This window comes from Hydractinia symbiolongicarpus, chromosome 9 (assembly GCF_029227915.1).
Source record: "Hydractinia symbiolongicarpus strain clone_291-10 chromosome 9, HSymV2.1, whole genome shotgun sequence".
NCBI lineage: Eukaryota > Metazoa > Cnidaria > Hydrozoa > Anthoathecata > Hydractiniidae > Hydractinia > Hydractinia symbiolongicarpus.
In genome coordinates this window covers 24,236,700-24,245,923 of record NC_079883.1, presented here as the reverse complement: position 1 = coordinate 24,245,923, position 9,224 = coordinate 24,236,700, and the positions used below count along the sequence as shown (strand labels likewise).

General features: G+C 35.4%; 2 protein-coding genes across 4 annotated transcripts; one reads left to right on the top strand and one right to left on the bottom strand.

Moving 5' to 3' along the window:
- The first annotated feature begins 1,346 nt into the window (after positions 1–1,346).
- On the top strand, positions 1,347–3,378 carry LOC130656298 (uncharacterized). Of its 3 annotated transcripts, XM_057459132.1 has the most exons (4): positions 1,347–1,505; positions 2,295–2,432; positions 2,518–2,805; positions 3,040–3,378. In XM_057459132.1, the coding sequence occupies exons 1-4, from the start codon at positions 1,415–1,417 to the stop codon at positions 3,249–3,251; spliced, it is 729 nt and encodes a 242-aa protein (XP_057315115.1). In that variant the 5' UTR covers positions 1,347–1,414; the 3' UTR covers positions 3,252–3,378. The 3 variants fall into 3 exon arrangements, with proteins under 3 accessions (XP_057315115.1, XP_057315113.1, XP_057315114.1); XM_057459130.1 differs by having other exon boundaries at positions 2,518–3,378; XM_057459131.1 differs by lacking the exon at positions 2,295–2,432 and having other exon boundaries at positions 1,368–1,505; positions 2,518–3,378.
- A 1,136-nt stretch (positions 3,379–4,514) lies between these two features.
- Positions 4,515–9,197, bottom strand: LOC130656297 (PI-PLC X domain-containing protein 3-like). The gene is made up of 4 exons (XM_057459129.1): positions 8,409–9,197; positions 8,008–8,159; positions 6,578–6,741; positions 4,515–5,520 (listed from the first exon to the last, which is right to left on the bottom strand). The coding sequence occupies exons 1-4, from the start codon at positions 8,479–8,481 to the stop codon at positions 4,785–4,787; spliced, it is 1,125 nt and encodes a 374-aa protein (XP_057315112.1). The 5' UTR covers positions 8,482–9,197; the 3' UTR covers positions 4,515–4,784.
- Positions 9,198–9,224: the final 27 nt, after the last annotated feature.

The window sequence follows — 9,224 nt, the reverse complement described above, 5'->3', positions numbered from 1 at the left end:
CTATATAGAATCTTATAAACCAACATTACTCACAGTGAGGTGGCTTGTATTAGGGTGATGGCTACCTCATCCCCGGGACTTAGACGGCGAGATTGTCAAAAAATTTAATTTACATGAAAGAACTCACTAGTACTGTTTCAAGGACAATGATGGCATCCGTCTCTTATCCATCTCTCCATCTCTGATTTATAAAACATATTTACTACGTAAATTCTCGATAACACCCATCAAAAGATCTTTTTTGCGTTGGCTCTTGGTAATGTTTAAAAAAGGACTGTGTTTAGCCAGATGTCAACATAAGAAACAAAGACTGTTATGTTTTGGTTTTTATACGCACGCCATCTTGGTATTTTTCATGCATTATTTAGCGGGAAAAAATTAAGGGGTTGCAATTGGACCGTATAAACCTGGAAAAACCGCAAAATGGTACCCCCACTGTAATTAACCAAAACTTAAATGTTTATCAAATAAAAAGCGTCCTAACCTATGCAAAAAGCTTTAACTTTCGCGATACATTTGACTTTGGAAGATAAATAAGATATTTGCCCTTACCCCAAAACGTCACTTCAGTTTTCACTGTCTAGTCCTGTGTTCTAAATGTATAAGGCATGTAACGGCATTACCTATCCGATCTTCTTCGAATAGCATAAATGGAGCCGTGGCTGTGGTAAGGGCACCTTTAAAACATGATCCACGGATCTCATCATTATGAGACGAACTTTACTGGGCCACGCACCTGAGCCCAAACGTCAGTGCTGAGAAGTATTAAAAGACCGATAACAAACAGATCAACAGAGGTTTCTTTTTGGTTATGAAGAAAGTCAATGAAAAGCTAAAAATTTTAGTTATTGCTTTCTGACCTAGATAGAGCAGTCATATTTTTTTATTATTTGAATATTTTAATCAATCGTACAGTTCCTGGTAAGAAAAGCCTTTATAACTGCATCCTTTGTTCTTTTAAAAATATTCTAACATATTAAAAAGCTTCTGAATGGCGGAAAAAATTTGACGTTGTAAGTTCCTGTTTAATTTGTTCGACAAATGTTAAATAAAATAGTGTCGACATGGCAGAAGGTTCCTTATGCGGGAGGATAAAAAAATTAAAAACAATAAGAATTAAAAAAAAAAATTACTATTTTAAGAATTTAGATAATAAAAATTGATAAAATAAGTTGGGTGGATCCTTCAGCTGACGACATTAATTTAAAAAATTTCTTTGTTTGTTGTTTGTTGTTTTTCCTATCTCTGTTCGTTAGAAAGTGAATACAAGTTTGGAATTAGGTTAACAGAAAGTAGCCACCTCACCTTGATAAGATCTTATTGAAGTCAGTATTCGCCATGTGTTGCTTCAACATATTAGAAAAAGATTTCTTCAACTTTACCAACATCAGTCAGGGTTTGAGAAGCCTTCAATATGGATGACAAAGCAGTACTTGTTATTTTAGTGATTCTACACGTGTTTTCGGCGAGATGCTTATATTTAAAACAGCGAAGAACAGACCGAAGTAAGTTTTGATATTATTGATTCTAAATTATTAAAGTTGGCTTATCCTCGTCCCCAGGGTCTCTTGGCCCCTGAGCTATTATCGCCGCTATCAAGTTAATTAAAATGGCAAAATGCCATGGGATAAAAATTTGCATATAAATATAAAACTTAATTTTTGACCCAGGTATTGTCTTACAAAAAGTGTGCATGTTTGTCAAGGAAAGTTTTTTTGCTCAACGGTTGATCATGAATTATTTAAGAGTAATTTTATTACCAATTTCGTCTCCAGAGCTTTTTTCTTACTGACGCTTCACTTATGTTATGGTTCTTTTTTGTCAGATCTGTAACTAATGCCAGCACTGATAAGAGACGCAAACCCCTGTGAACGAGGCTACCAATAGACTGGTAATGTGCAGATGGTACGGACAATTTCCACACTTGCATTTTTATCTGTTCTTTTGGTAATGTCTTGCACCCTCATCTTAGATAAGAAGTTAAAGTGAATAAAAATTTCAAACTTTTCATTATTCTTTTTAACCTCGTTCCCAGCACTTGTGTCTCTTTTATATCGGGAAAGAGAAAGCAAGCATTGAAATGACATAGAATCCTAATGTAATTTTTGCTCAGTGCAAAGCCAACTCCAATGTTAAGACCGGGTTCTTTCAGTCGGGTTTTTTCTTCCATCCATTTATTTTAGTTCGCTCTTAGGTTAGCAATTGTCCTCCTAAAAATCTTCTATAAAAATATTAAGTATGAGGGTAGTATGTGTTCTCAGGGCATGCTTTACATAGATGTTCTTTGTTATTAGACGATGCATCTAGTGTGCATGATCAGCTGGAATTACTCGACCAGCCTGGTTTTCACGATAAACCGGAATTACATGGTAATTCAAGAATACAGGACCAGCCTGGTTTACATAAAACATCAGAAATAAATGCAAAAGGAGGTGCGTCTGAGAAATTAAAACGCTGATTGAAATTCTAAACTTTAAAGCGCCGCTGCAAAAACATGTTAGAATGTTTTTTTTTTAGATGCTAAACTAAGAAGTTTTAAACAAGCTGTACACGATCAAACTGAATTGCGCGACCAACCTGGAATCCACTACAAACCTGAATTCCACGACCAGTCTGGAAACCACGATCAGCCTGCAATCCATGACCAGCCTGGATTTCACGATCAACCTGGATTTCACGACCAGCCTGGATTCCACGATCAGCCTGCAATCCATGACCAGCCTGGATTTCACGATCAACCTGGAATCCATGACCAGCCTGGATTCCACGACCAAAAAATGCAAGATCAACATTCAATGCGCACGGGTGAGTTAATTGGGAATTTGTCTAATGAGGATTTTGTATCACTCGACCAGCCAGAAATACATCACAAAGTTAATGACTACATTAAAAATTCTAAAAAGCGTAACCAAGTTCTTTCCCATGACGACCAGCCTGGTATACATAAAAAATCTAAAGACACCGCATCAAGGAAAGTACCTTACGCCGTATTAATTAAACGAATTCCAGTAAGGCGAAGGTTTTTTACATATCTTGCAGGAAAGAGGGATTTTGCAGAAGAAAATAGTGTGATAGAAAAAGTCTTACTGCAAGATGAAAGAAATGACAGTTTGGAGAAAACTCGGCGTTCATCAAGCAATATACCGTACTATCATTTTGATACAAAAGGAGTACAAAGAAAAGACATAGCACTGCCAACAGTTAAAATCACGTGGTATGAAGAATGGACACGACCAACCCCAAAGGATTGAATTGCCTAGTTGGCGCATTAAACCCTGTTACAAGACTTACAGTAATACTACTAACAATGAACTCCTCTTTTAGAATATACACAAATATAAAAAATATGGTAAAATGACAAATTAATGCCAAGATGAATTCCTTTTTTCTTTTTCTTCTTTCTTACGAGTTGATCCAAAAATGCTTCCCTAATTATCCTCATGTTAAATAACACCCAAAAGAATATGATAACAGCTTCTTGTATGTGCATTTAAACTGTGTTAATAAATATTCGTCTATATAAATCATAAGTTTCCACAGGCTTATTTTTTCCTTTCTTTCTCGTCGTCCCTGTGCAATTGATTTTTTATTGTTTTTTCGTCCCAACCGCTCTTTGAGATAAACTTCGAGAATGTAATCTAAAATCGACGTTCAGTTTTTTGTAAATATCAAGAACAACAAATTACGACTGATAAGTATCAATATCAATAAGAGAATCCAATATCGTTCCCAAAAATGGCTCTGGGAACGAGGTTGTAAGTCACTTTTTTGTAGACTAAATACAAATCACTGCACTGCATTAAAACCTTCAAAATTCACTTAATCCTTTGACGACCACAGGCCACCGGTGACCCGATCGAGCGATGCAGGGGGCGAGACTTTTTTTAAGAGGATAGGAGTAGCTATCCAACGAGAACAAAAGGAATGTTCAACTCCTTCTACTTATGGAGATCGTTGCAATTAAATTCGGGAAAATAAAATCAAAAATTCCAAACTTTACAGTCTTGCACTTTTTAACTTTCAGGTCATCCCATAACAATTGTCTTTGTTCCCATGACTTTCTCTATAAAAATCCGACAGCACTCTAGCACAGAGGCTACAAAATCCGTAGAACAAAGAAATAATATCAACCTCGATCTCAGTGCTCTTTTTCTCTTATACTGCGGCTAGGCATAAAAAAAGCACAAGGAGCCATCGGATCGAATTTGCTAATACTATGGATTAATCTCACTTTAAAGTATTTTTTAACTTTGATCAAAATATTTTTGCTTGTAACTATCAACCTCATTTCCAGTTTTTCCTTGCTAAAGTAAAGTTGTGTGTAGGTTGGTAAACTTGTGTAGGTTGGTAAATAACTTTAATTGTATGTTATGAGTCTCAGAACAGGTCGGTCATATTGGAAATGTGAATTTTGGTTTAAATAATCTATTGTTTATCTCACAAAAACTCTAACATTGTCAGAGATATATTAATGTAAAGATCTAGGAACGAAAAGACGCGATAGGAATGTAATGTTTGACGTCGAAACAATCTTTCAAGATTTAATAAGGCAGTAATTTTACTATTAAAATCTCGTCCCTTGGTGTTCTTGCTTTACATTAAAGCCGTGTAAAGTTTAGTTCCTGTCTTACTGCGTTTCTGCTATAGCGCAAAAAGCTCACGAGTTTAGCTCCATAGCTTTTTCTGCTAATGTGGAAAATGCAGTAAAATGGAAACTAGCCTTTAGCCGTCAATTAAGCGGTAGCGGCTTTAACATCGGGCAGCAAACTTTCTGGGAACGAGGATTATAATGCAAGGATAATAGTGTCAATTATTGTCCAAATTAATATGACACTTGTGACATTAATAAGCCATGACATCGCTCCGTGAATAACATTTGAGTTAGTTTTCATGTTATTTAGCGATAAAACTGTTTCTACGAATTTATGGTTTTCAACAAAATCAACAATAACAATATTTAAATCATTTTTTTGTTTCGATGTTAGCCATTTTATCATTTCATTGGATGCTTCATCGGAAACCCAATTTTTTAAACTCGCTTGCTCGGAAATCCCAGCCATGGCAACTTCCATCCAGTGAGGTTGCATAATCCCTTGAGTGACGTAAAATGCGTCATTATGTTTTTCTCGTTTATAATTTGTATTTAAGAAACGCAGCCAAGTTGATTTTTGAGTAAACATATTTTCTTGAAATGGAGAAGTTATAAAATCTTCTGGGCAAACTTTGTAACCACGTCGTTCTACAAATCCTGCAAAAAATACTAATATTTGACAATTAAGATCCCAAAATGCCTTGAGAGTGTATCTACTCGTTGCAGTACACGGACACAAACGAGAATCCAGTGTCATGACAACGCTTTTCATAATGGTATCTTGAGCTGCTTGTTTTGATATACTTGGATCAAAATAGACATGGTTAAAGTCTAATAAAATAATTTCTTTGGGATGTTTCAAAAGAAACCGTTTAACTTGGGTTAATATACTATCCAGTGATGTACCAACCAGCCGATGTACAATGTAACTAGAAGAGAAATATTTCATTGCAAAATACGACAGACAAACGAATTCCTATAACAGATTTGTTAAAAAAATATACTCTCCCATCTCACAAATGAGAAAGAAGTTTTTCCTAATTTATTTTTGCGTATTGATCGTCCGCTAAAAAAGAACGCTTCGTTATGCGGAATGTGTTTTTGTGTGGATATCTACATTTTCTACATTTGCGGAAGCTAAAGATTTAGTAATTTTAGTAAAAACAAAATCTGTAGTCTAACATAGATGAAAGGTATTCATAAGTGAATATTTATTATAGCACATCCGTATTTCATTCTCAACAGAGAATGGTTCACCCCGATCAGACCTCTGATCATGACGGGCGAGTATAATGCGTGTAAGTCATATTGAAGAAGAACTACTTTGATCATCACTAACATACTGCCTGGCAGTGAGTGGGATTCGATCCACATATTGCCGCACTTAGTGTAGTGGGTTCGCCTGCGGCTCCCAGTTCAGGGGACCGCGCGGATTGAATTCCGCTCACTTCCAGACAGTATGGTAGTGATGAACAAAGTAGTTCTTCTTCAATATGACTTACACACATTATACTCGTGGTATTCTCAAATATCAGCAAAAATTTAGCCCACAAATAATTTTTTTATATTAACGACTCATTTACACGCTCATGTGAAAAAATTTGAATAATTAACGATATGCCGAATCTACCCAGACCTGACAGCAAGCGTTATATACAATATATTTTTGGTGAAAAACCCGTTAGTCATTAAGTTTGTCGGTGAAAAACCCGTCGGTTCATTAATTTTGGATAATTATTTAAGGTTAGTTAGCCATCAATATTTCGCAATATCGAGGTCGGAATCGTCATCATCTAAGTTATCCCCAGTGAAATCGAACGATTTCTGAATTTAGCAAAAACACTTCTTTGGGGATAAAAAATTTCGCTGGTGATAATTTTTTGTCACTTAGCCGAAACTTTGTTAGTTTTAACTGTCGGATCTTTCTCTGATAAGACATTTAAGTAGAACAAATTGATTTATTCGTTTTGATCTTACGAAACTTACCAATTTTTACTAGCATCGACAGCAATTCGCAGATCTAAATATCGTACACCAAGATTGAGCTGGCTCGTGATGTTCAAGTCTTGTGTTTTACTCCAACGATAAATCAGGTTTCCCATAGATGACTTTTTAGAGCCATTCAGTGCCATTTGAAAATATCTGGTGAACTAAACATAAATCGTGATTTTTACTGACATTTTTCTAACCAAACGAACCCAACCTCGTCCCAAGAACTTGTTAGGCTTTTTATCAAGTCCTGGGGCCTAGGTTGCAAACGAATTCTGAAATACTGAGGAAAAGAAAGGACACATTTTTTTAAAGCGAATTGATTAGTTTATAATTCTATGCTCCTGATGAAGGTTTTTACCGGAGGACATAAACACTTTCTCAACGTCTCTTTTAAATGCGAAGTTAAATTTCAACCAGAAAAAACGCCTGAAGCATGTACCGAATTATAACAAATTTTTACTCAAATATTTCTAAATAACACTCATGCTTGAGCAAAAAAAATCAGTAAAAGATTTGTTCAACAAGCTCTGGGGACGATGCGAGAGATGACATGTTCTTGTTTTTATGGAAGCGAAAAAGGAAAGCTAAATTTTGCGTCCTTTATGAAAAATTGGCTGCAGTGGGCTCAATCCCCCATGAACAGACAGGAGATGGGAAAGTTAGGAAGGAAAAGTTCTTGATATAGAGAAAGGTCATTGGGAAAATTCTATAATTATTTTTTCGAGATACTTAGAGGTTTCTGAAACTGTGTATGTGCAGGACCTTGCTATTTCGCATCCTCGTCACCAGGGTTTTTGCTTGATGTCAAAGCCGCTAGGGCTTACTTGACGGCAAAAAGATTCTTCGCCGCCGCCTTGATGTCAAAAAGGCAATAACACCTGGGGACAAGGTTGGCTAATTCGACTTCGTATTTTTACAGACCAGAAAATTGTTTATTCAAAATAGCCGATAACCTTTTTCGCATTGATTTTACGCAATATCAACATGGCATACTCAGCGAGTATTAATTTTCACGCAAATCTAAACTCCCACACAAAGTGACAAGAAAAGAATAGTAAAATTTAGGAATTTAGGCAAAATTGTAGTCGCATTTATTTTGGTGAACTATAGAATTATCCTGGTCTTGTTGCAGGAAAAAGCAGACGCTTAGAACACCAATCTGTTCCATGAAAAAATATATCTTTGCAAGAACTAATTTTGCAAAAAATCTTTAATTCGTGTGCTTACCGTAATACAATAACGATTGTTTTACGCCAGAGCGCAAAAACTAGCACACGCGAAAATTAGTAAGAATAAGGCATATAACTCATAAAATCATCTTCAGTGACTATGAGCAAGGGTGTGTGTAGATTTAAATGTCTTTATGAATGATTTAAATGCATTTTTCGAAATGACTCGACAACTTGATATTCAAATGGCCGTACCTTGTCTTTATCTAATAGATTGATGTGCTCAGGCTGTAGTGAGTATGATCCGGAGTCATGAGAACCAGGGATGGCAAGGTGAGTAAGCTTAATGTTTTGCAGTTGAAGTGATAGATTGCCCATCCAATCAGCGTGAAAACCGTATGAGGCTCCTGGAATAACAATCTTTTAAGCATGAAAAGCTAATAGTTAAATTTCACTAAAAACTCGAAGTTTTTAAAACGATGCTAAAAACATAGGGTATGACAGTACCAGATTCTTAAGCTTTGGAGAAATGGTTGTTTTATAAATTTTATTGTATGAATGTATTATAAATCAAGCTAGTAGGATAGAAAAGATCCTACTAGCTCGAAAAAATATTTTAATTTAACGCAGAGATAATTTGAAACTCATTTTTTTACCTGACAAAGAAGCGATGTTTTGAAACCAATGAAGCATTACTAACATCAGTAAACGTTCTGCTTGATCAATCATTCCACCTTTAGAGTTTTCTGTTTAATTCTTTGTTTATACTATATTTTTTTATATTTCGAGTATACTCATAAGAAAACCTGTTACGAGTTTTTTCGAAGTGTTATTTTACATAAACTCTCTTCCGTGAATTCTACGAGATCATGGTAAAGCAATGCACAGTGTGCGCTGTTAAAAAAGTCTTGTTTAAAGGTCTGGATTCCAAGCATACAAAATAGTTCCCATGGTGTTAAACCATTAATATCAACTTTGTTTCCAGCTCTCAGTAGCCATAGAAAATTTTTTGAGAGTATGGTCTATTTTCGATTCGTTATGTCCTAAAGTGAGATAATTATTACATTTGGATTGAAAAATATTTGCAAAATTGATTTTGGAAATCTTTTGATTGGTGTAAATTTTCTTGGAAAATTTACACCAGTTAATTAACCAACTATAATATCATCTTTGTTACCAGGTTTTGATCGTAATGACGGTGTGTTTACATACAATGGTCGAAAAAAGTTAAACATAGTAGTGAATGTTCCATCTTGCTTTCTTGTTATGTCTTGTATATTTGGCGCAAAAACCTAAAAAGCCGTGTACAAAGGTTGCTATAAAATCACAACCCTGCGTTGATCTTAGGATAATATGCCCTGTGTGTCACAACTCACCTTAACGGTAGCTAATGTTATCTTTCCCCATTTGTCTGCGGTTCAAGATTATGTATTGGTATTGTAATATACAGTAAAAAAGAAACAAATAAAGAT

Coding starts and splice junctions, on each gene's coding strand:
- LOC130656298 (XM_057459130.1), top strand. CDS start 1,415: ATGGATGACAAAGCAGTACTTGTTATTTTAGTGATTCTACACGTGTTT. Junction 1,506..2,294: donor ACAGCGAAGAACAGACCGAA/GTAAGTTTTGAT, acceptor CTTTGTTATTAG/ACGATGCATCTAGTGTGCAT. Junction 2,433..2,517: donor AGAAATAAATGCAAAAGGAG/GTGCGTCTGAGA, acceptor TTTTTTTTTTAG/ATGCTAAACTAAGAAGTTTT.
- LOC130656297 (XM_057459129.1), bottom strand. CDS start 8,481: ATGATTGATCAAGCAGAACGTTTACTGATGTTAGTAATGCTTCATTGG. Junction 8,160..8,408: donor AAACATCGCTTCTTTGTCAG/GTAAAAAAATGA, acceptor TTGTTATTCCAG/GAGCCTCATACGGTTTTCAC. Junction 6,742..8,007: donor ATCTATTAGATAAAGACAAG/GTACGGCCATTT, acceptor ATTTATGTTTAG/TTCACCAGATATTTTCAAAT.